Source organism: Grus americana, chromosome 1 (assembly GCF_028858705.1).
Source record: "Grus americana isolate bGruAme1 chromosome 1, bGruAme1.mat, whole genome shotgun sequence".
Lineage (NCBI taxonomy): Eukaryota > Metazoa > Chordata > Aves > Gruiformes > Gruidae > Grus > Grus americana.
Window position 1 is genome coordinate 208,705,032 of NC_072852.1, and position 25,835 is coordinate 208,730,866.

Consider the following 25,835-nt stretch of genomic DNA (forward strand, 5'->3'; position numbering starts at 1 on the left):
ATCTAACAGAGCTGGCATTAAACATGCACATGCCGGTGAGGGTGAATGTGTGTGTGTCTGAATGCAGATGTACATGAGTACACTGCAGAAACTAAAAAAAAAAAACCCAAAAAACCAAACAACCCCCCCCAAACAAACAACAAAAAAACCCCCAAAAATTGTATTAACAAATTAAGTCTGTGCCATTTATGAGAAATATATTGCAGCGAATTTGTAACATGCATAGTCACTGTTACTTCCCTGTCCTCGACAGTCAAGTCATTCTGCCATCAAACACTGGCAATTTAATCCTGCCTTTGTGACAATACAGAAAGGATATTTGCCACTGTTTTAAGCAGTAGCCTTGCTTCCAACACAGAGCTTTTCCAAATGATCTTATATTCTGGGGACAGCAATCAGCTTCCCCAGCTTAGCGGACGCAGTGCTCAGAGGCAGGAGGCATGGAATTTTTTGTGTTGCAAGACTTTTGAAGCCATGTGGCACTCTCCTGCCCTGCTAATAGCACAGGCAACTGTATTTGTTTGTTTTTTTCCAAAAGCTGCTAATTGCTAGCTATGGCAAAATGGTGATAAATCACCCTGAATGAATAATCTAGTGAGCAAACAAAGCAGCAAAATCTGTTTAATGAAGCACTCTTTCACTTTTGGTACAGCCTGGCCACTTCATAACATCACCTCCCCAGTGACATGTTTTGCAGAGCGCTAATTAATGGCTGAGGTCTCAGCTCGGCGCTTGGTGCCACAATCTGGAGTATGTTGTAATCACTCAGTCGCACACACCGCTGCACGTGTGTGCTTGCACACGCAGGAGAGAGGAGGCAGTTCATTAACGCAGCAACAGCTGCTGGTGGCACCAGGAGAAATCCAGGGTTGATTTTTGCCCCAACCTGGCCTCAGCTGCTGCGTTGGTGCAGGATGGGAACGCTAGCAGAGCAGTTGGCTTGCAGATAGGATTGAGGATAGGGCTGGGGTGGGAAGAAGTGGAACAACGTTAGAAAGACCCATTGGAGCATCTTAGACTGATCACTGCAGTGTATAAAAGAAGCTTCTTCAAAATGAGCTAGCAGCAGAGTTGAGATCAATACACACCTGTAAGTTGTTGTAAGTCAGGAAGTCCCACATGTCTTACCCTTTCTCGATCCAATTTCTTTTTAACCTTCACGAGTCCCAAAACAGGATCAACTGAAAATTCATTGTCTCGATCCCCATTCACTATGGAAAAATGAATCTGGCCATTGGAAGGACTGTCCAGATCTTCTGCTATCAACTTTTTGGAAGGAAGAGTGAAAATTAGCAAAACAATTATTACGCCACCCATATACTACATTATTTGCTCAATATCCCCAAAAGCAAGACTTCATATTCCATTAGACTAGTTACATCTGAACTCTGCGGCATCAAGCCAATCAGTTTTTGATAGGAGACCCTCCTTGGACCTTCTGGAATTCTAGCCTTAAAACATGCACAATATTTTAATCCTAATATTCCATATAACGCTTTCTTTCTAGATCCACAAGTTCCACGATAAGAGTATTGTGAGGTTTAGGTATGGCCCACTACATGCCAGACTGAATAGATACAAACACTACATGACACAAACACTACGTATTTGACTGAAAAGTTGAATTCTGCCTTTCCAATAAACCCCACTTGTTTCTGGCTGACTCATGAAATGCAAAGTCTCAAACATGCCATTAGCCTTTGACTGCATATTGGGGTTAAAAAGAAACAGTCAGCGCTACTGCTACTTTCTTTTTGGGGGAAAACTGGCAGCAGCCTGGACTGCAGGAGATGCAGAATATTGGCTAGAGAATGGTTTGGGTGATTCAAGATGCGGTAGTTATCATTATTAACCAGCGCAGCAGTACTTTAATAAAGGTCATGTGGCAGAGGGCTTCATCCCGCCTAAATGCCGCCCACGGCCTCACTCACCATTATCACCGAATCACCAATGGCAGCGTCCTCGCTGATGACTGCGCTGTAGACCACCTGGCTGAATTTCGGCGCGTTGTCATTAACGTCTGTCACGTTTACGTTCACAGTTGTAACAGCGCTCAGGGCTGGAGTACCTCCATCTTTTGCTTCCACTACTAAGTAGAAATCCTTACACGATTCATAATCCAAAGCTTCAAAAATGGAAATCGCTCCTTTGAAGCAAGGGAGGGAATGTCAACAGCCAGCAAAAAACAAATAATGCTATGGACTAAGGGATTTGGCTGTAGTAAACAGTACAGTATGCTATTTATCACCATGGCACACATACAAAATATGTTGTTCTAACTGTAACACTGCCCAATCCAATAAAAATATTTGGTCAGATTTCTAATGCTGTTGTTTGATTAAAGTATGATGCCAATTGCACTTGGGTTGACTCTGCAGAAAGGGCCTTCATGAGGCATGAAACAATGAATGGTTTCTCAGGAAAATAACGTTTATTATACCAGTACTGTAGACGGTGAAGTGGGGGCCATATCCACCCATTTGCCTGGGCTGATGCACAGAGCCTGTGGGGGAACTGGATGCCGACTCTGGAAATCAGCCCCGACAAGTCAACAGAAATTCACTCCCACGTAATTAACTTCTCATGAATTAAATAGAAATGAATGGGGTATGAATACCTTTGAGAAATCAGTAGTCTATCATTTATGTGATTAAACAGGGACTTCCCCACTCAACTAGGTTTATAAATTTTGGGTTCCCTCACCACACAATGAAAATTAAGATTCTCTGTAACTTAACTCACTCTGTGCACCCAGACCCCCTCTACCAAAGAAATGCTTTTTATGCAACCCCTCCACCTGTTTCCCACGTAACCACAACCTTAACAAGAAGGGAGGAGTGGATTGTGCACAGATTACTGGTGGTGCCTTGAAGGAGGTAATACTGGGCACGACAGGAAAGACTTAAAAACAAATCCTTAACCTTGGCAAGCCAAATCCTTTCCAATATAGACCCATCATCAGCAGGGATGTACGGGGCTTAAAGGTCATTTAGTCCAACTGCTGCCCAACACAGGTCAGCTGAACCTAATCATTCTTGAAGGTACTGATCTCTAATGTTCTTATAAACCTCCAGCATCAGTTTCCTAACCTTCTCAGGAAATGTATTTGAGTATTTAATAATCATTACAGTGAGGAATTTCTTCCCGTCATTTAACCGAAATAATCCAAATGCAATTTAAGCCCGCCCACAACTTCTTTTCTCATGAGTGGGCTTGGAGAACAGTTTATTCCTCTTCTTTCCATAGATACTTTTTACAGGCTTGAATACTAACAGCATGACTTCTCTTTGCTAGCTTAAAGAGCTCTTTCCTGGTAAGCCACATTTTATAGACCTCAGATCATTCCTCTTAATCTCATCTGGGCTCTCTCCAAATGAATCCTACCTTTCAGCATGACTTGCTGGAAGCAGGAGCCCTGAAGAGAAGCTTCCAAGTGGCTAGCAAAGAGTTCCCACTGATAAATGGTGTGAAGGGCATTATTTTTCAAGCCCTGATCAGGCATGCTACATCAGCACCTGGCTGTCTGGAAACTGAGCTCCTGCCTCTAAACCGATAATAATGGAGCTGTCACACATTAATGAATAATAAATAGGGTTTTTTTGTTTTGTTTTGTTTTGTTTTGTTTTTCTCTGTGTGATTAAGCTTCATTATGGGTTTTTATTGATTTATCTCCTTGGCTTCATTGTCAAATGTGAAGTTAAGTATCGCTGTCTAGGTGTATTTATGTTTAAATTTTGTTAGTGCTAATCAACATTATGAAGATAACAGACAACACACAATTATCTTAAGTCCCTTACACGTAAGGCAGTGGCCTCCGCAGAGTGAAAAGAGATTTTTGCACACAGTAATATAAGTGACACAATGCATCATTTTGAGATTTTCCAGGTTACTGGTTATTACAGCTGCACTCAAACAAGTGTTACCTTCAGCTTTCAAAATCAAGATTGTTTTGCTCTGAAGCTCTGGTGCCAGATTTGCACAGGTCATCCTGACTGTTATGAGAATAAGGGGATCCACTACAGGAAGCACAGAAGAATCATAGCTTACTGTCTGCTGACGGATTAAAACCTCAATAAGGATAAAGAATATATCCCACTAAGGAAATTCAAAGAAAATGAGCCATTTGGACCAAATAAGGCAGCTTTTCTTAGTATGTTTTTAAAATTTGTGATGTACAACAAAAACACCCCAATAAACCCAAACCACGGCTGAAGTCAACTGTCAGACAACACAAATAAGAAGCAGCCTAGGTCAGTGAAGATATATACAGCTGTATAAACAGCAGTCACTGCCTGACATGTTGGGACTGCCAGCTACTTGGTCCTGATAGCACTGTCTGATGCGTGCTAAGGTCCAGAGTGTTGAGACTGTACTCAGCTGGTAAGCAGGTAAACATTGCAAGTGTTCGTAACTGTAAGGGATGCACAGTTGGGCTAATAGGTTGTCACGTCTACATTGACTTCAACAGACACGCTAATAGAGAAAAGTATTCTCTACTTGAGCTGCGGCAGCCGAGTGTGACCATAATTTACATCACTCTGCAACCTAAAATTGGTTTTTAACTGTGCAACTAATTCTACATCGACAAGCTCCAACTCTCTGTCCTTGGAAATTTTTTCATTCAAGAGCCTTCCCCAAAGCTCATTCACATTTTTCTGATGCTCATACAAGTAAGAGCCACTTTACAAACCTGTTTTTGAGTTAATCCTGAACTTCCCTTTCTCATTCCCTGATCTGATGACATAGGCAATCTCAGCATTAGTTCCAATGTCTTGGCTTGTAGCAAAAACAGAGAGGACCTCAGTGCCAGGTGAGGTGTCTTCAGGTACTGTAACAAGATAATCTCTTCTTTCAAACACAGGGGGGTTGTCATTAATGTCTAGCACTGTAATGGTAACGGTGGCAAATGAGGACAAGGTCAACACAATGCTCTGATCGGAGGCCTTCACACTGATGTTATAGGAAGACTGAAGCTCTCTATCAAGAGGATGCTCCAAAATAATGATTCCTGATGACCGATCAACTGAGAAGTAACCACCTGCGGAGTCTGCCAGAGAATAGGTAACTTTTCTGTTCACACCTGAAAGAGAAGCAAATATGAAAATGATAAAGTGAAATAAAGAAAACAACAAACTCTTCCCATCTAATGGAAAGCCTAAGCAAGATCTGCTATCACACTGATAATTTCCAGTGGAGGTGGAGCACATGGAAGTAGGAGCACCTGTGGGTACAGTATTGCTGAAGGCTTGGGAGATCAGCACACGCTCTTTTCACATGTCAAATCCCCGCGGATAAGCTAAGTTCCTTCCCTCACCATGATACTTTTTTAAAAGATCACTTTGCAGAACTGCTGTGTAATGAAACTTGAAAGCAGAATCCAGATATGGTCCGTGCCCAGAAAAGCTTACAATTGAATTAGATGAGACAGGCGGAATGCTGAAATTGGAAATGTCTCAGAGCACATCTTGGAGGAATAGAAATGTACATAAGGGAAAAATAAACCCATAAAAATACATCAAGTGGCACAGAATGTACTTGCTACCTGTGCTGCCTTGATTCCACTGTTGAGCAGCAAAATATTATCATCAGACGATACCTATTAGACAAAAGCTGCATCAAAGAACTCCTGCCAGAACATGGACATTTTAGAAAGGCAAGTCCCCCGCTCCCCCGATTTGAGAGTGAAAATTGCATTGTACAAGAAGATATCCTGTGTTTTTCCAGTCCTGCCTGTATTTCCCAATACACAACACCTATCCACCTGGCTGCTGAATATGCAGATCTATGCTAAGGTTGTTGCCAGTAATAAGGCCTGAGGGGAAGGTACTGACTTGGTTGCTTGTTGCACTACAGTGGGACAGCCGTTTCAAATCTAATTAAAAGCTAACACAGTTACAATCTAATTCAACTCCCTCGATGCTGGTTGATTTTGTGATTTGGTCCTGGGTGCTGCACATTATAACTAAAACACAAAGATCCACTAAAATGGCGAGTCTCTGTTTTTAACATCTCTCACTTGAGCATTTGCTGCCCTTTTTGTTGGAGAACAGACTTTACAAGGCTGACATTAATCAGATGAACAAGAGCTACCAATCCCTTCTAGGCATATTTTGTTAATTTAAAATTTGTGACAGTATTATTCTGCTTTCCAGCAGCAAAGCATTGTAGAAATGCCTGATCAAAAGCAGCACAAATCACGTTTGTTTTCTGCTTGACATAGCAGGAGTAAAGCATCCACACAAGGGGGAGCTGGGAGACTCTTTCTTCAATCACACGCACATAAAAGCCAGAGCAACTACAAAGTCCCAGAGCCTACTTGGAGAGCATTAGGAATTGCTGTTTGGCCTCTTCAGGGAATAAAGTTTTTATGCAGTGCTTAAGACACCACAGTATATTTTAAATGTTCAAATGTCTTTAAAATAAGGAAAATTTTAAATGGCAATATTGCAATGAACGAGGTTGGTTTGGTTTTTTGCAGTTTTGCTTTTTTTTTTTTTTTTTAAATCACAGCAGAACCTCTCTATTTACCATGGCATCTCAAATGTGAAAAATACAGAGGCTGTTCTTCAACAAAACAGGCAAGGCAGCCAAGGAGGTGACTGCTGTCCCACAGACAAGGAACCAAGCTCAGCCCATGAACTAGTCAGAGACTCTCATGTGTTGAAACACCTCGACCCTGAACACCCGACAGTCTGCTGGAGACCACGCTCGCCTCCTCGCTTAGCCTCTTCTACATGCATCCAAATGCTCCGTCAGCTGACCATCAGCCAAACTGACAAAAGTAAAAAAGGAGTAAAACCCTCTGGAAAGTGGAAGGTTTTGAGGGTCTGAATGGCTGGAGGTGTGTCTACATTTCTAACAGGGGAGGATCTCCTTCTGCTAGAAATCCTCCCCAAACTTCCACCTACAAAAAGGGAGAGACCTGACCAGAACAATTAATGAGCTAGTAATTAAAGCTGATCCCTGGGGATGCTGGAAAAGGGGATTTTGCCTGATTCAGAGCATGCAGTTGAACACCCAACCTACACATGAGTTTTAAATATAAAGCTATTTAGTATTCTGTACTGGACTCTCTTGATGTCTACCAGTTTCTACACAGAATTAAATACTTCTCTGAAGCAAGGACCTTAACACACACTTTCCACGCATATGTGTCTGTGCCTGCAGGAGAGCCTGGTTTGGGTTTTTCTCTGGCACAAAACTCCTATTTGATACTACAGCATACCTGGGCGCAAGACAGAAGATTCACATACCAAGGTCTTTAAAGGCATCAATAGCTAGAAAGGACATGGCCTACCCATGCCTTATGTCTTCAAACACCCCAAAACTTTAGCAAGAATATCTTGCAAGAGGGAGTGGGGAGAGACCGAATTTGGTGCGTGTGACACCGCGCAGGGTGAGTTTACATACAGGAAGTAGTAACTCCGGTGACTGCAATCTGATTGATACATAATCCGACCACTCTCCTTGTATTCTTCTTCCTAAAGGTGGTGTCCATAAATTAACAAAATATGAGTAATGTTTTTAGATAAGTGATTGCTAATGATCCTACAATGGAGACAGTTCAGATACAGATTATGGTGTTCTGGTTGCTAACTCTAATATAAGGGATTTTTAGCTGGAAATCAAGAGAGTTACTTCTTGAAGGCAAGCGATTTTATTTTTCCTTCCTGGAAAACAAGAGAGGAATACAGAAGTTCCAGGGATGTGAGTTATCTTGTACCAGTCTGGTTTGATGACAAAAGCACTCTTATTTTTCCCATGGACCTGGAGGAAAAGCTCTTAGAGGTGAAAATGCCATTTTATGCAAGGAGAGGTAGAAGATCAGGGCAGAGGATCTGAGCTGGGACACTCACAGATACCAACCCTTGGTGGCTTCAGCCTGAATGCAGAGGCAGAATAGAAGGAGAAATACAGAGGCAGATCTCATCTGCCCGCTGACCTTCTCCTACAGTGTTTTGTGGGGCTGGAGTTTAACACTTGTTTCTTGGGAGGAAAACGAATTAAATGAAAAGCTGTGGCAGAAATAGCACTTTGAAGAAAGTGTTGTGTTATATCAATAGCTGTTTCCACTCAGCTTCCTGACCCAAGGCTGGAAACAAAATAGGCAGGAGGCAAAGGTGAGGTAGGAAATTATTTCTACTGGAATCCAAAATGCTTTAGTCCAGGGGCTGCCATCTGCTGAGACAGAAGCGTCCACCAGCGTGTGTCAATGGCATCCCTGCCGAGGAGGCGATGGTAGATTCTGCTGTGACTATAAAGGAGGTGTTTTCTGTGGAAAGGAAATGACCGCTCCAACACCATGGTTCCTGCACTAGTAAAGAGAGCAATCCTCCCACACTGCTTGCCCACAGCTGTTGGGGGATTAACGTTTGCAAACTGCGTTGTGTCTATTCGCTTACTCAGTTAAACTTCTCAGATTTCTAAGGTGCCAATCACGAACATAAGCTATTTGAACATGGAAAGCTTTGAAGGAATTACTATTACTCTAAGAGGATTGCAGTACATTTTTTTAAATAAAGGAATAAGCAAGCACATTTTCTGTTTAGACTTGTATTAGCATATGATAGAATATTGCCCTTTGCCAAATCTCTGGTGTGAAGAGCTTGTACAACATACAGCTGTCTAGTACCTCAAATGACATTCTTCAAACAGGGTTTTTTTCTTGTTTTCTTCTGTACTAAAACAAAGGGGCATGCACTGAATTTCACAAAATGACATCTTATATATCATTACTAAATAGCACCAGGGAGATAAAATAACCTCTCTTTATAATTCAGGAGTATCAAATTCCTCCTTGTCTAACTCATAGAATCGTAGAATCATTTAGGCTGGAAAGGATCTTTAAGATCATTGAGTCCAACCATTAACCTAGCACTGCATTGTCCACCACTAAACCATGTCCCTAAGTGCCACACCTGCACGTCTTTCAAATACCTCCAGGGATGGTGACTCAACCACTTCCCTGGGCAGCCTGTTCCAGTGATTGACAACCCTTTCGGTGAAGACATTTTTCCTAATATCCAATCTAAACCTCCCCTGGCACAACCTGAGGCCATTTCCTCTTGTCCTATCACTTGTTACTTGGGAGAAGAGACCAACACCCCCTGGCTACAACCTCCTTTCAGGTAGCTGTAGAGAGTGAGAAGGTCTCCCCTCAGCCTCCTTTTCTCCAGGCTAAACAACCCCAGTTCCCTCAGCCACTCCTCATCAGACTTGTGCTCCAGACCCTTCACCAGCTTCATTGCTCTTCTTTGGACATGCTCCAGCACCTCAATGTTCCTGTAGTGATGGGCCCAGAACTGAACACAGTACTTGAGGTGCAGCCCAATTGAAAATGGTGAAGTTACAACACGGTTTGATCCAGACCAACACAAATGAAAAGGCTGAGCATTAACACAACAGGCACAATTCCCATATGACACCGAGTTCCTGCAGTGGGCGTTACCTGCCGACTGCATCACACACAAACTAAAATTTACATGTATTAAAGACCATACATAGTGTGCTTCTCCTTTCTGTTTTCATCTGTCACCCTGAACTCATTATTTAATGTATTTCCCCAAGTACAGCTAGCCCACTCATTTTTGTTTATCTCTGGAAAAATGATGCTTAACTTTGTCATCTGCTCATTTTCATTTTGAAAAGCCTACAGAAAGAAAAATAATGGCAAGAATTAAAAACAAACAAACAAGAAGTAAAACAGAAAGCTGTCCAGAGAGCTGTAAATAAAGCTATTTATCAATTTAGCAGCGATTTGCAACCATGGTATCTGATTATCGTGCTTCCTCTTGCCTCTGTCTCTCATGGTGTGGCTATTAACACTGGCGTGTACCTATGGCCTTTTCTGATTACCTAAATGTTAACCACAACACCAATTACTGGAAGTTAAAAGTCCACAACTTCATTAACAGTAAACAAGACAAAAGACGAATACTAAACCAGATTTTATAATACTCTACTCCATCATTTTGAGATGAAAGAGAAAAATATTGCCAGAAGTACCTTGCTGAACTGTAGAAGAATATATAGCCCCATAGGGAAAGATACTTCAAGTGATTTTTACAACTTAAGCAGAAAAGCTGGCCAAGTTCAATCTGTAACACTTCTACTGAGACAGGCTTTCACTGCTTTGTCCCTTTTCTGTGGGGAAATGATAGTCTTCACCCCAAAGGCCTTTACTCACACCAGTGCTTCAGTGGAGTCATGGTACCATGGGATGGAAGCAGGGCCACAGAGGACAGAGATGAAGATAACCAACCCCTTACTGAAGGGAAGCACTGGACAGAAATGGCAGGCATAAGCTTTTAGTGGTATGATACCTTCCATGGATGTCTAAAACCCTGCTTTCCGTTTCAGCTAGGTCAGGTGTTGTCTTTTTTTGGTGGGAAGATGAGATCTGGATGGTTGGCTCACGCTCCCTCACTTTTCTAGCAGAGATTTACACAGCCCAAAGTACTGGCTAACATGACTTGACAGGAATAATTGTTTCCATCAGTGCTCCTGAATGATTCACTTCCTTGTGCTGATCAGGGATAAGCTTGATTATTTTTCTGAAGTGGAGGAGGCCATTTTGGATACACCTGATTTAGGGTTACACATTGCAGCTGACAACATTGGTCAATGTAGCCTGAAGCAATGGAATGCACATGTAGAGAGATATACATAAAAAATATGCATGTATGTATGTATGCATATATATACACACACATACAGAGGCACACATACATATATAAGTTTCAGTGATCCAGTTTAAATACAGCGATTATTTAATCAACATAATCCAAGAGGTCCAATTCTCCTTGTCTAGTTCTTTGCCTCCATGTTGCTAACAATGTTTTGGAAATCTCAAAAATTAAAGAAATTAATAGAAATGACAGATTATAAAGATAGCAGGAATCTTGTGAGGTCATCTAATTTATCCTTGCACAAAGAAAGGATGGATGTAATTTATCCCCAAACACAGGCCTATCCTTTGATCGTGAACTTCCATAACCTCCTTGGATAACACACCCCGGTGCATCACTTTTCTTTCAACTAAAAGTCTTGTTCTGACTTTTTGCTGAGATTGAATAAAAACAATAAAAGACAAGGGGGAAAAAAAGAACAAAGGTTGACTTCCTTCCTCAGAGCTATGTGTCTGATATCTGAAGACTGTTTATCATCTCAGTTCTCTTTTCCCTGGCACCCCCTCTCAACTGTTTTAATATTTCCTGGTAGCACACATTTTCCAGACTTGTGATCTTTCTTGTAGATCACCAGGTAGGCCACATTTTCCTGGAAGTGTTGTACCCAAAACTTAACACAGCCTTTCAAATCAGGATTTGCCAACACCAAATAAACAGAAAGAACTACTTCTGTTTTCCAGCATTACTCTTGTTTACTCACCTCATTAAAGTATTTGCCTTTTCACACCAGTATGAAAGTGTAAACATACATTCAGCCTATGATCCACCATAATACAGCTGCTTCTCTGCAGTTCTGCTGCCCAGTCAGTCATTACCAGACGATACTGGTGCACTTGGTTATTCTTATCTAAACATGGGATTTCACATTTATCTTGATGACTTGCATTGTATTTTTCCATCTCACTTTTCCAACTTTTAAATCCCACAATTATGACTTTGACACTATCCAGGGAACTTGCAGCCCCATTCTGCATTCTGACATCTAGCAATACAGACCTTATGCCTACTTTTCATCCAGGAATGAAAATCAGCAATGCTGCACCCGGTACCTTTCTTAACTTATCCCTCCAGTGTAACAGTCATTACAAAGTCACCTGATAACAGTTTGATGTAGACCATGTTTCCCTAGCTTGCTTATAAAAATATCATGCAGTACAATGTCAAAAACTTCACTAAACCTAAGCCATACCACCCATAATGTTTCTTTCTATATGGCCTCTTTGCACATTGCAGAAGGAAACAAGATTGGTTTGATGACTTCTGCTTGCTGAACACAGACTAGCTCTTTGTCATCTTGACACACATATACTCATTATTTTAATGCAAGTTGGGTGACTAAGTTCCCCTGACTACCTGTCTGCAGCTTTAAAAATCTATCCCTTTAAAAGATTCAACAACAGGGTTGTATAGACTGACTACTTACAGGATTAGGTCTCCTGAGTGCCTAGGCATGGGAAGCAAAATAAGCAATATGAAGTAGGGCTTGTTTAGGCAGAAACCTAAGCTTTCTATCATAATCCTCGAACATCTTGTTTGTTTACCTCCTAACACTAGGTAAGTCTAAACTCCACAGAGCCTGACTATTATTTTTTATTTGGCAATTTTTCAGTGTCCCAATGTGCTGTATCTCTGCCTCCCTAGAAGTGCTTCTGCCTTTATTGAGAAGGCAAAAGCTAGGTTTCCTCCTGAACAACTCACTGGGTGAACCTGGACCTGTAGGTGTCCTCAGGACTGGCCAGCCCACCGCGGGATGTGGGGCACTGCCCTCCCACTCTCCTTATGGAAGAGAAGTCTAATGGTAGGTACACCTTTCCAGGAAGGACGAGTACAAAAGTGCGTTGCCATAGACTACTACTTCTCAGTGAACGAGCCCTGGGGAACAGAGCCCAGAACCCAATCACCCACAAGGCTACAGAGCAATGCTCACTCATGTATTTTTTTTTTTTTTCCCCCCTCTGGCTGATTCCTGAATCCTTTTTCAAAACAGCTTCAGTAACAGCGGAAAGGACTCTCTACTTCAACTACAACCCCTTACTTACGCAATGCTGTTTTGAATAGCTGCAGAAAAAGGAATTAATAATTCAGGTCTTCCAGATCCTGCATTAGTGCACTAACCCCTGGACTATTTTAAAAGTCAGTGAGGCAAAGATGTAGGTAAAGATATAGGATGCTCCATGTACGTTTTAAAGAGAATGAGCCATCCTCTGGAAAATATCTTATTTTACAAAAACTCAGACAATATCATCTAGCTAGTGCTGGCATCATTGCCAAAGTCATCTACCTATTAGCTGTTGTGTTTTAGTAAATCTTGTCCTATTATCTCTGTTATTCTTCTTATTCATGTTTCAATCCTTGTTTTCTTCTTTTTCAGATCCTTTTTGAGGTTATGCCTCAAATGTTTCTAGATCCATTTTAAGGGATCTCCCCAACATAAACAAACATGCAAAGCAGACATTTGCTGTATACTGGCTTTGCTAGCAAATGCCAAAATCAATATCTACTTCAGCATTTCTATTATTTTATTACTTGCCATTCTACATAATTCAGAGAACTGCTCTTTAATCAAATTGTGACTACCTTGCACTCCTCTCTGACACTTCTGCAATCTCACGTGGCAGCACTTCACCCTTCCCCCAGCCCAGCTATGTGTGCAACGGGCTCAGTTGCCCTAATTCCTTCAGGAGCAAAGCCCACCGTTGATAAGGTTCAAGTCTGTACTCTTTACTTCCACGCACGTGTTCTTGAAAGTGGTGACCCACTGAACAACCAAATGGAGTGATTTTTTTCTGTACTGTGCTCACCAGCATTTCGAAGCTGCTTTCTACAAACAAGTGATAAACTATCTATCTTCCTCGGTCCTTATTTCTGATAGATATTTAATTTTTATTGTTTTAATTGTTTCTTAATTTTTCTCATTGACACAAGGAGGGGACTAGAAGAAAAAGAAGATTTAATATGAATGCTTCACCACCTTCCTGGAGGTAGGTACATTCCAGACTGGACTGACTGAAACCTAAAGGAGAAGTTATATTACCATTCTTCCCTAGAAAAGACATTTCTTATTTCCTGTGCACTTCCTTACGAATGCACATGGTAAGGGTTTGGTTTGTTGGGGTTTTTTTTGTCAAACCTCAGTCAAAATCACTGAGGTCAAAGCTTGCAGGGAAAATATCAGTTTTGTCATAGACTTCTTTGAAATTCAAGATGAAACTTTCAATCATAAGTTGAAAGAAAAAGGCACTCCTTCCCCCAGTTTGCCAGGTTCCCCAACTGCTCACCAAGCAGGCTATTAGACATGGGAGAATATATCCCCAAACTACACTTTCTGCAAAATCTCATCTGCCATTAATCCTTCTTCTCTCACTTATGTCCAGCTTGGGAAGAACTGGCAGGCAGAGATGGCATCAGTGTGGGTTTGCTGCCAGTCTGCACTGCTCTGCCAGGTCATGGTGAGGATGTTATGCTTTGGTCTGTATCCACAGTGCAGGTCTCCGGTTATTCCCAGAGGGGCTCTGGGGTGCCCATGCTGCACAGCACTCAGGGAATATCTCCATCCTTGGAGATAGCTGAAAGTCATCTGGACACAGTCCTAGACAACTTCTTGAGAAGGGTGGTTGGACAAGATGATCTTCTAGAGGTCCCATCCAACCTCAACCATACTGTGACAGTGTGAACCCTGCAGCATGACACCACTGTATCCACCAGGCCAGAGACACATTTCTAGCAAGGCTGTCCAAGGTGTTTCACCTCTGATTGTCACCACGCACAACTTCCTGCTGGGAAGTGGACCGTGAGCTGTGACGAACAAGCTGGGCAGGCAAGCACGTGCAGGCCTTTGCTGTTTGAGGTGTGACTGCTATTCGAGGAAGAATCAGATCAGTCTGAATTGTGTCTCTGAGACACTCCTAGATGTGGCTAGCCAGACCGTAACCTGGGCACCAGCTGGCTCCTTGCAGGCTGCACGTCACCACACCTCCTGTGCAAAGTTCTTGTACAGGCCCTGGGGCTGGAGAAGGGGCGCGGGGGTGAGGGACAGCTGAGGATGGAGCAGGGAGGTCTACGCACTGCGGGGAACTCTTTGAAACCAAATAAAGGCCACTCCTGCCAATTTTTTGTCTGCCTACATGCCTGTGTTTTCCTGCACGCTGGCTGCATGCAATACAAGGTACTGGCTCCAAGACAACGTAGTCCAGCTATACTGGAGGGAATACTGAGTGCAGGGAATGGGGAAGGACCTGCATGAACAGGTACCAGCCATGGCTTTAACCACAGGATAATAAAGAGGCTGGAAGGCAGCAGTGGCAAGACAGGGCTGGCTGACAAGGTTGTTCCAATTTTGAGCAAAATTAGAACCCCATATTCATCACAAACCCAGAAAAAAAATCAACAGGTCACTGAAATCACTAAACTGACTACCGTGGTGGATGGTGTGGAACTGCCGATGCCCCAGTGGCGATGAAGAGGACTGCAGAGGACAGATGATGCACTGTTCATATTTAGCACAGTAAGTGCTTCTGCCTTTGGTAGACTACACCATCAATCATCCAGGCCTGAGCATGGAGGTCATTCACAAGGCAAAGCAGCTGCAAGTGAGGCAGGTTTTAACCATCACATAAAGAACTGCTGAGCTTGGACCGTGTTGTCATTCCTTCTTATATCCTGTGAGCGAGGCCACAACACTGCCTGCATGGAGAAAACATGAGCAGCAGTGGAAATGAGTATGCACCTGCAGCTCAGGTCTGGACTCCAGGTTTATTTTGAAGTTTATAATTTTTTTTAATGTCATGCTTGCCACAAAGTCCCATGCAGGTTTTCTCAGTGTTGCTGCTCTAGCATGACCCTAATTCCTTTGAAATGGGCTGATATTGTAGTTGTCTGATGGGTTTGCTCAGATAATTACACCTCAGCATTCACTCCAACTCTTCTTGTGCCTTAATTTGAACAGAGTGGAGTAATTTGGCACTTTGATTTGAAGACAGTGGGAGGTGGAAAACCCACTGCTCCCTGTGAACTTCTCTAAAAATCTGTAAAACCAGCATTTCTCTTTCATTTCCTAGTTTGCACATTTCCAAACTTGATGGTGGTGAATTAGTAGGAAATACTGTCTTGTGGAAATATTAAGAATTTCCAGTGGAAGCAGGATGGGAGAAAGAATTGTTTTATATTAAAGTTACGAATATGTCTTAACAAAGGGACACATGTATAGTCTCTCTCCTTCAGGCAATCATTTAATTTAAGATACCTAGCTACATGGAGAAGTTATGTAAAATGAACTTGTGTGCTGCTAAAGTTAAACTGTTAAAGTCATTTTCTTCTGTTGAATACTGTGAAGAAGAATCGTATTTCTCCTTCAGTGTGTCCAGCTGGTACAGCTAGTTTCTAAGCATGTATCCAAATCACAAATCTATTAAACAACAATTTATGTTCCAGTCCTGAAACTTCCCAGGATATTATGAGTTCAGGAACTTCAAGAGATATCAAAGGTACAAGGCAAGTATAACACTATTCTCCTGTTAACTGGAAATTTTCTTAGTTATCCAACAGTGTCTGACCACAATATTTTTGGTTTTATGTTAAATTGTGTTTAGTTGCAGACCACAAATTGACTTCTGCCAAGTTTTATCTCAATGGCTTCTATACTGATACTCCTACCCTTACAGTACCTGGGTCTTTGAAGCCCAACGCAGAAGAACAGGCAAATTCTGAGACTTACTGTAAGATGTTTCCTGAATGTTAAAAATGGATTTGTATGATGATTACTGGCTCCACTGATGTTGTCAGGGTAATGCTCCACAAAATGTTACAGGAATGTATCATAGCCCATCAGGGATATCAATAATACATTTTTCTCTGTGATTAGAATGTTACACTACCTGAACTCATTCATTATGCAGCAATATGGAATCAGTGATTTTAGTATGGACTAATAGAACAGTAATTAATATAATATCCAATTTTAGAGACCAGAGTCACTTTCAGATGACACAATGTCTTGTTTGATTTTCAGGTCTAATCATTAAGGAAGTACATAGCCGCTTCTCATTCATCGCATGCATCTCTCCCTCTAGCTTATCTAGTTTCAGAAGGAAGATGTAGCAATTAGCTCGTAGGGTTATTTTTCATTGCTAACCATCTTATTATGCAAAGTTGGTGCTAGCAAGAAGTTTTATTGACAACTTTTTATTCTAATTCTTTCTGTCTCCCCTCTCCGTGAATGTCATCTCACCTATGAGAAAAATGGTAATTAAGACAACAGTGGAAAACAACACTGGCTCTTCAGACTGTTCAGTAGTTTACTACCACTAATTGGCTTTTCACCGCAGGACAGTATCATAATTTTAATTGTGATTCTTCAACCAAGGCATATAATGCAGCTCTTCATAGATAGATACATTCACGAATGCTTGCTGCTCCTTTACTGATTCCTGTATATTTACATTACCAGCCTTAGTAACAACTGAGACTTCCAGTATGCACCGTACTTCCAAAAAAAAAAAAAAAAAAAGATTTTAACATCAAATATTTTTTGATTGAATGAAAGATCTGTTTTTAATGTGAAGCTCTTCAGGCCACAGTTTTTACAAAACATCTCAAAAACCACAGGAAGTAAAAATAAACTATGGGATTTATTTATTACAACTGAAGTGAATGAGCTAAAAAAATAATCTGATATTCAGTAGATTTTACCACTGTATTATGCAAAAAAACTCCTTTAAATATTTATAATTGGGCCCAGATTTCAAGGTTAAGGTCCTCATATAATAAACTATTACACTTCAAAAGAATGCACAGTTAAATAACCAGAACATTTATAATGTACATTCACAGTGTACAACAATAGTTTTATGCTAAGGTAACCAGCTGGAACAAATGGGAGTTATAGCAGTATAAAACTCTAGAAAAGCTGTGATTAATCAGGTATAGGTCCCTATTGCATGTAACGATATTATTTGCATAAATAGAGCCATGGGTATTCAAAATCATGGCTCAAGAAAAGAGGTGAGACCACTGGAAGAAGACAGTTGGAATTTACTCCCAAAACTATCACTTATCCCTAAACACAGCTATCACCCATCAAGACAATAGAAGACCACATGCTTCTGTGGCTGCTTCCGTGCTTTTCTGTTTGTAACACCATTATGTCAAGCTCAGCCATGAGCATTTCGGTAGAAAGAAACAGAAGAGAGAAAAATGGGGAGGATGCAGAAGCGAAAGGAGGAAAGAATGAGGAAAGGCAGCAATAGCAAAATTAATCTGTATTGCAATTCCACCAACCCAGAGAGTTTTCCTGTACATTAATTGCAGTTTTCAGTGTTACTCACCAACATCAGGATCAGTGGCTTGGACTCTTGTTAACAAAGCTTTCGTGGCTGTATTCTCATAGACACATGCGTTGTAGTGATCGGATGAAAACACTGGTGGATTATCATTAACATCTTCTAAAATAAGATGGATTTCTGATTGGCAAAACCTGCCACCACCATCTGTGGCTCGGGCAACCAAGTTGTACACAGGGATTTTCTCTCGGTCGAGAGGGGCCAAGGATTTCAGCTCACCTAAAATTGATTAAAAGCAGCAACCATCATTACTCCTATAGCAGCATCACTAATTCTAGATAGTGTGACTATTTAAAAAACATGTATTTCACAGGAAAAGGAAAGAGAAAAAAAATCAACCTTGCTTATTCCAATGAATGGATTAAAAACTCACAGCAGTGTCACTTCTCACTCCTCTTTACCAATAAAGTGAGCTGACAATATGAGTGCAGGGAGGACAAGCCACTTGTGGTGGCCTTCAACAGTCTACAACTTCACCGATATGAACACCACTGTGTTTTTCCAAATCTCTCTTTCTGTTACTCTCAAGAGTTATAGACTCCTAGACACAGAAACACATCCTGAATCTGATAACAGTAGCCATAATGAAAGCTTTCTAATGCTACCATCCAAGAATAACATCAACATCCCCCTCTTCTCTCCCTACAAAGTCATCTCCAAACAGCTCTGAATTCCTGTAGATACCTCTGACATCTAGTTTGAACCAAACTTCTTATTCTCATACAGAGATGGGTATCACAATAAACATTAACAGCAACAAAAAGCAGCTTATTCAAATTGTGAGAGCTTTACCCATAATCCATGATCCACTGCACAGATAAACAACCACCAAACATCACAACATCAACAAAACAGCCAGTACTAGTTGGAAGGTAAGTTTTGGGTTAATTTTGTAAAGAGTGTAATTTGCAGTTAAATACAAAATTTGTTCTTCAGGAGGAAAACACTTCCCCTTCCACACACTGCATACATCTCCAAACACCTCCTCTTCCATCAGTAATGCTACGGCAATAGCGGGCGCTGCCTCCTGCTAGTCAGGCGGAGGAGGCATTGCACAGGGAAGGACTTAAGTCTACTATTATGGAAACCAAATTCCTAAGAATAATGGAGGGGTGGGATTTTTATTCATGGGAAAATTATTTTATTTAGCTTTACTTCATAACAACCATAAAATCTAAATCTTAGCAGAGATCGGTATCTTTTTCCAGACCAACTGCCAAATGCACAAGACCGTTGTAGCACTCCACTGCACCCATAAATTCATTACCAATACCCTTTCTCCCCCAAACTCTGTGTATAAAAGGAATGTCTTTTTTACAGGGTCTAAATACCAAGATATCTAGACCAAAGTGGAAGAAGTGAAGTCTGAAGGTAAAGGAGGCCCATGCTGGCATCTTCCCCTCTTCTGTACCAAAAAGACTCCAGGATAGGCACATGGAGGACTCGGAGGTGATTCGAGACAGCTGGCATGGATTCACCAAGGGCAAGTCTTGCCTGACCAAGCTAGTGGCCTTCTCTGATGGAGTGACTACATAAGTGGACAAGGGGAGAGCTAGACTTCTGTAAGGCCTTTGACACGGTCCCCCACAACATCCTTCTCTCTGAATTGGAGCGATACGGATTTGATGGATGGACTGTGTGGAGGATGAGGAATTGTTTAGATGGTCGCATCCAGAGGGTACTGGTCAATGGTGCAATGCCCAGATGGAGATCAGTGACAAGTGGTGTCCCTCAGGCGTCCATATCGGAACCAATATTGTTTAATGTCTTTATCAATGACATAGACAATGGGATGGAGTGCACCCTGAGCAAGTTGGCAGATGACACCAAGCTCAGTGGTGTGGTTGACTCACCTGAGGGATGGGATGCCATACAGAGAGACCTGGACAAGCTCGAGAAGAGAGCCCATGTGAACCTCATGAGGACCAACAAGGCCAAGTGCAAGATCCTGCACATGGATCAGGATGATCCCCAGTATCAATACAGGCTGAGGGATGAAGGGATTGAGAGCAGCCCTGAAGAGAAGGACTTGGGGATACTGGTGGATGAAAAGCTGGACATGACGCTGCAATGTGCTCTTGCAGCCCAGAAAGCCAACTGTATCCTGGGCTGCATCAAAAGCAGCGTGACCAGAAGGTCGAGGGAGGTGATTCTCCCTCACTACTCTGCTCTGGTGAGACCCCACCTGGAGTACTGCATCCAGCTCTGGGGTCCCCAACATAAGAAAGACATGGAGCTGTTGGAGTGGGTCCAGAGGAGGGCCACAAAAATGATCAGAGGGCTGGAACAGCTCTTCTGTGAGGAAAGGCTGAGAGAGTTGGGGTTGTTCAGCCTGGAGATGTGAAGGCTCTGAGGACACCTGATTACGGCCTTTCAGTACTTAAAGGGGGCTTATAAGAAAGATGGGGACAAACATTTTAGCAGGGTCTGTTGCAATAGGACAAAGGGTAATGGTTTTAAACTGAAAAAGAGTAGATTTAGACTAGATATAAGGAAGAAATTTTTTACAGTGAAGGTGGTGAGACGCTGGAATAGGTTGCCCAGAGAGGTGGTAGATGCCCCATCCCTGGAAACGTTCATCGTCAGGTTGGACGAGGCTCTGGGCAACCTGATCTAGTTGAAGATGTCCCTGCTTATTGCAGGGAGGCTGGACTAGATGACTGTTAAAGGTCCCTTCCAACCCAAATTATTCTGTGATTCTACGATACTTCTCTGACCTAACGAGGTCTTTCAGGGAAACAAAAGCGTTGGTATGCAGTGTTTTGATTATAACATTCAACCTGGCCAACAAAGATGTCTCTTGTTCTCCCTCCCACCACCACCACTTCAGAAGTGGTCATCCATGCCTGCCATAACTGGAACAACTGATAACCAAGTGTACAAGTGTAACCTAACTCTAGTAAAGGAAACTAGCACCCACTGACATTGGGGGATTAAGAAGGCTATTCAGAAACATTCAGTTGTCATCTTACCATTTTCTGGATCTAAGAAAAATTTATTATTCCCAGCACCGTAGAGAGAGTAGCGAATTTCACCATTGGACCCAATGTCCGCATCTTTAGCACTGATTTTAAGAATGACTTTGTTTGATGGAATGTCTTCAGGAAACAGTGCTGTGTATGCAACCTAGAGACAAAACCAGAAATGTAAGGTATGCTGTAACAGTATTTTATAGCCTTTGCACAATCTTTTTTTTAAACTCTCTGTAGTGACTCTTTCTATATAGGAAACAATTTTCCTTTACCTAACACATTCGTAGAAATTCAAATCACTCTTAAGCTTTGAGGTGTCACAAAAACAATGCCAAATTATGACTCTTAATAGGGCTTGTCTTAGGTGTTAAATGCGGTCTCATTTTCTATCTTTCCTTTGTTTCATCAACACCCATGGAATGGAAACTTTGATGAGTGTGCTAATGAAGACAGCTGTTTTTATCGCCTCATCCAGCAGTGTTTAAGGGAGATACAGACTGTGATTCCCCAGAGTACTGCCTGCAATGACAGTGGTCCATCAGTGATAATGTAATGATGGGAGTTACATGAGTATATATGTACATATATATATATTAAAGATTCTGTGAGCCACACCATTAAGGAACTCTGGGTTTCATGGTGTCTTTTCTTTCAGAGAGAACTTGCTATTGCAGTAATATCTGTACCCTACACTGCCTTTCCATGGAGTAAGAGACAGCTAGCGCTGCAAAGCTGCGGTCAGGCCACACTGCATGCATGCCCAACAACATGAGAGCAAGCTACATTCTTCTGCCTTTTCCACTGGGTCTCTGGTATCTGCCAGGTTCAGGAAGGCTGGAATTAAACGAGATATTGAAGACATTTCTGCATTGGATTTGAAGGGAAAGCACATTTTTTATGCAGCGGAGGAGTGGCTTCCCAGTGCCACCTCACAACACTTCATTTTTTCTAAAGCCAACTAAGGTCACTGTGGACAAGATTCCTTTGCTACCTTCACTAGACCATTATCCTTTAATTGTGGCTTCACAGGACCGCTTCATCCTGCTCTCAGATCACTCCATATTCTTCAGCTAAGACCATAAATACGTGTAAATAGCAGTGACATCCATAGGGAGACCATCCTTTTCAACACAACAGTCAATTGCCGTGGGTGTTGCTAACTCACCTGTTCACAAACTGGATTATTATCGTTAACGTCAGTGACGGTCACTTCCACAGCAGCTTGGGTTACAAAGAGGCCATCCGTGGCAGTGATGTTCAGATAATAAACATCTTGCTCTTCCCGATCTAGAGGCCTTTTAACATAAACCTTCCACTCATTCTGAACCAGTCCCAGAGCGAACTTTCCTTTGGGATTCCCTCCTGCAATGAGACAAGAAACACGCAAGGGGCTGGGGCGTCCCTTCAGAGCTCCCACCTAGTTTAAACACACAGACACGTCACAGAGGACCTGAACTAAGCAGCTGTCGTTTGTTTTACAGTGATCAGTGCTTTCAAACTTGCAGACTCAGGAAATCTGTAATGAGATTACACTCCCTGTGTTTATTGCCCCCCAAACGCCTTGTATGAAAGTGAACCAATAACTTTCAGTGGAAACAAAATCCATTTAGCAGAGCTGAAGATGATCTCTTGTTTAGTTCCCCGTAAGGGCAATCAAATTCAAACTGTGAACAATCAATAGTCCTCTCAGGCTGGTACAATTGTCTTTCCACTTAGTCTCAGGAGAGGATGTAATACACCGTAGCTCTTGTTACCAAGACAATTTCATTAGCTGTTGATTATGCAATCAAGGACTGGAAGTGGGTTCTATTAAGGAATCCTCTAATGAAAGCTTTATCATACAGCTGCGCTGTTCTGCTCATTAAAATTCTAGTTTTAAAAAAAGTTTACACGACACAGGAAGACACATTAGTATTAAATAGTCCTAACAAGAGGTCATCTGAGGACCAGTTGGAAGATAAGCAGTACAGTTAGATCAAATGTATCCAAGAGTGAAAGCTGGTGAAAGGAGTGCAGGAGACAAAGCAGAACAGCTTTTTATTGTGCCGTAACACTGACGCCGAACCTGGCAATGTTGGTCTTCCACATCATTAAATTGCCTGGTGACAAGAGCAGGTTGGGAGAGGGAAAGTTTTGGTGCACGTCATTCTCAGGAAGGAAGGAAGGACACGTCACATGCAGAAGGGTACAATAATCAAGGTGGGCACAGTTGTTGTTAATGGTTCCAACAGTTATTTACTCTTTCATCTGAAATGGTACAGTGCCCTGCCTGCTCCATGAAGAAAACACCTTCAATCACCTTCCTCTGAGCCTGATCTCAGCCCCCCGTCAGACCAGACAGTAAAATCCTTTAAACCAATGCTGTGGCTTAACTCCAGCCAGCAGCTGAGCCCCACGCAGCTGCTTGCTCAGTCCCCCCACAGCGGGATGGGGGAGAGAATTGGAAGGGTAAAAGTACAGAAACTCGTGCGTTGAGATAAAGTCAGTTTAACGGATAAAGCACAAGCTGCATGAGTAAACAAAGCAAAATAAGGAATTCATGGCAGGTGTTCAGCCGTCTCCAGGAAAGCAGGGCTCCATCTCGTGTAATGGTTACTTGGGAAGACAAATGCCATCACTCCGAACGCCTCTCATTCCTCCTTCTTCCCCCAGCCCCTTATATGTTGAGGTCATATGGTATGGAATAACCCTTTGGTCAGTTGGGGTCAGCTGTCCCGGCTGTGTCCCCTCCCAACTCCTTGTGCACCCCCAGCCTACTCGCTGGTGGGGTGGGGTGAGGAGCAGAAAAGGCCTTGGCTCTGTGTAAGCACTGCTCAGCAGTCACTAAAACATCCCTGTGTCATCAACACTGTTTTGGTCACAGAATCAAAACATAGCCCCATACCAGCTGCTATGAAAACAATTAATTCTACCCCAGCCAAAATCAGTAAAGCCGGTTACCCAGTCTTCTGTGCCCAGCATCTAACATAACGCTGGTCTGTAAAAACATATCTGCACAGTCAATAATTTAGGATAGAGCACTACAGTCATAGCAAACTCATGTGCTATAGAAACTGCATGAGGACATATAGAAAAAAGCATCACATTGCTCCACTGGGTGAACTTTAATTCCAGCTAACGTGCTAGTAGCTCTTTCCCCTCCACATTAAGCTTTCTCCTGTGCTCTCCCATGCAGAAATGCAATCTGAGAACTACTTTCCATGTTTCTCATGTATAAAAGTGGTATAGAAATATTAAGGGAATACTTATTCCTTCCTGTAACAGGATCAAGAATGTCAAGCATGCTAGTGTACTTTTGCTTACAACTTATTCAGGGTCCTGTCATGTGTCATGGGATCTGTCCAAGCCCAATGGAAAGACCAGGTTCTTAAACATTCCTCTCTAGTAGTTGTGTTGAATGTTGGAGTAAATAAGTATTTTAAAAAAATCCAAGGCTGAATTTATTTGAGCTGCCTCTGCTGTCAAGTGATTAGGTGTCACTGCTGTTGCTTCTGGTGTCACAATTCTGTCAGTTCCCAGGCACCTTCTTAGCAAAACAACAAGAGAAGATCTGAACTTGAAACTGAGCTTAAAACCAAGCAAAAAAATCTAATGCGCATTTCATACCTTCCTTCTACATCGAAAAGCAGAAAAGAGATCACAGGCTGTAATCTACGTCCTCTTCGTTAGCTACCAATGACAAGATAGACTGGTTTCTATTTAATATGAAAACCAAGTCAGTTGAGACAGGCTGAGCAAATCTTTCTTGCTAAGCATCATCATTTGTGCTAGCTATAACTGTGTCAATAAAGCCCATTGTAAAGAATAAGATTTCCAGAAAATTAGTCAGATAGATAGGCATTATAATTATAAAAGGCCCTCTAATCATACAGAGCACAAAACCAATATATTAAACGCACCTATTTTCTGTGACAGAAAACCACCTTTTTCAATCACAAAACCAAGCAGATCCCAATTTTCCCACTGATTTCTATGACAGTCCGGAATAGTCATCAGAGGACTCAGTTAAACCGTGTTTAATCTGTTGTGTGATATGAACACACATTTCTCCTGAAGAAGGTTACACTGTAAGTCGATGTGCACCACAGGCCAGACCCGAATACAATCCAGGGCTCTGAGAATCTGTCCAGTGACTTGAGTCTTAATGTGGCTTCAAAGAAGGCAGGCCCCTGCTGACTGACATTAAATTCTCTCTATTCAGTTCAACACCAGCATAAAAAAGCTTAACTCTCCTTTATAAAAGGCTGTAATCTTGTCATAGTGAGTTTAATGTTGTAAACCATTAATAAAAACGGTCTTAAATATTCTTATTTAGCTTCATGATATCAATCAGTGCTTTCCTGCATATTAGTCTTTTTGTAAAAGGGAATGATTAACTGTCCCGACCAACATGCACTCAAGGTATGGGTATCCCATTGCTAAGAAAAGAGGAAAGGTAAAATCTAATTAAAATCAGCTGGTGGCTTTTATGGCTGGCAGTAACACTTGCTTGGAGCAATTTTAAAATCACTGTTGCTTTGTTGTTGATAGAATGGCTTTTAAATCATACATAGGAATTTGGGGAGTATGTACAAAAAAAAGTCCTTGGCATCCCTTTTCCGCACCTCTGCTCCTCTAGAAAAGGATCAATTTGAACGACCAAGAAACCTGTGCAATAAGCAGCAAACATGTGTAACAGTTTATCTGCATGCTTTTTTCATTAGCGCTACCTTTTTTTTTTTTTTTTTCTTTTTGCTTCTCAGGACTGGCTATATACTTTGTTGATGGAAGACAAAGGTAGAAGTTGTACTATAAAGTGTAACAGAAATCATGAGATGTAAACACTAAAATACCATCAA

At 41.9% G+C, this 25,835-nt stretch overlaps 1 protein-coding gene across 1 annotated transcript in view; it reads right to left on the minus strand.

Moving 5' to 3' along the window:
• The window catches only part of FAT3 (FAT atypical cadherin 3), a 425,084-nt gene that overhangs the window by 51,272 nt on the left and 347,977 nt on the right, over positions 1-25,835 (minus strand). The window contains exons 12-17 of the mRNA XM_054846690.1: positions 22,163-22,359; positions 20,998-21,151; positions 18,011-18,244; positions 4,691-5,080; positions 1,932-2,146; positions 1,129-1,266 (exon numbers count right to left, since the gene is read on the minus strand). Of these exons, the coding sequence (XP_054702665.1) occupies positions 1,129-1,266; positions 1,932-2,146; positions 4,691-5,080; positions 18,011-18,244; positions 20,998-21,151; positions 22,163-22,359 (1,328 nt within the window). The remainder of the gene's footprint in view (positions 1-1,128; positions 1,267-1,931; positions 2,147-4,690; positions 5,081-18,010; positions 18,245-20,997; positions 21,152-22,162; positions 22,360-25,835) is intronic.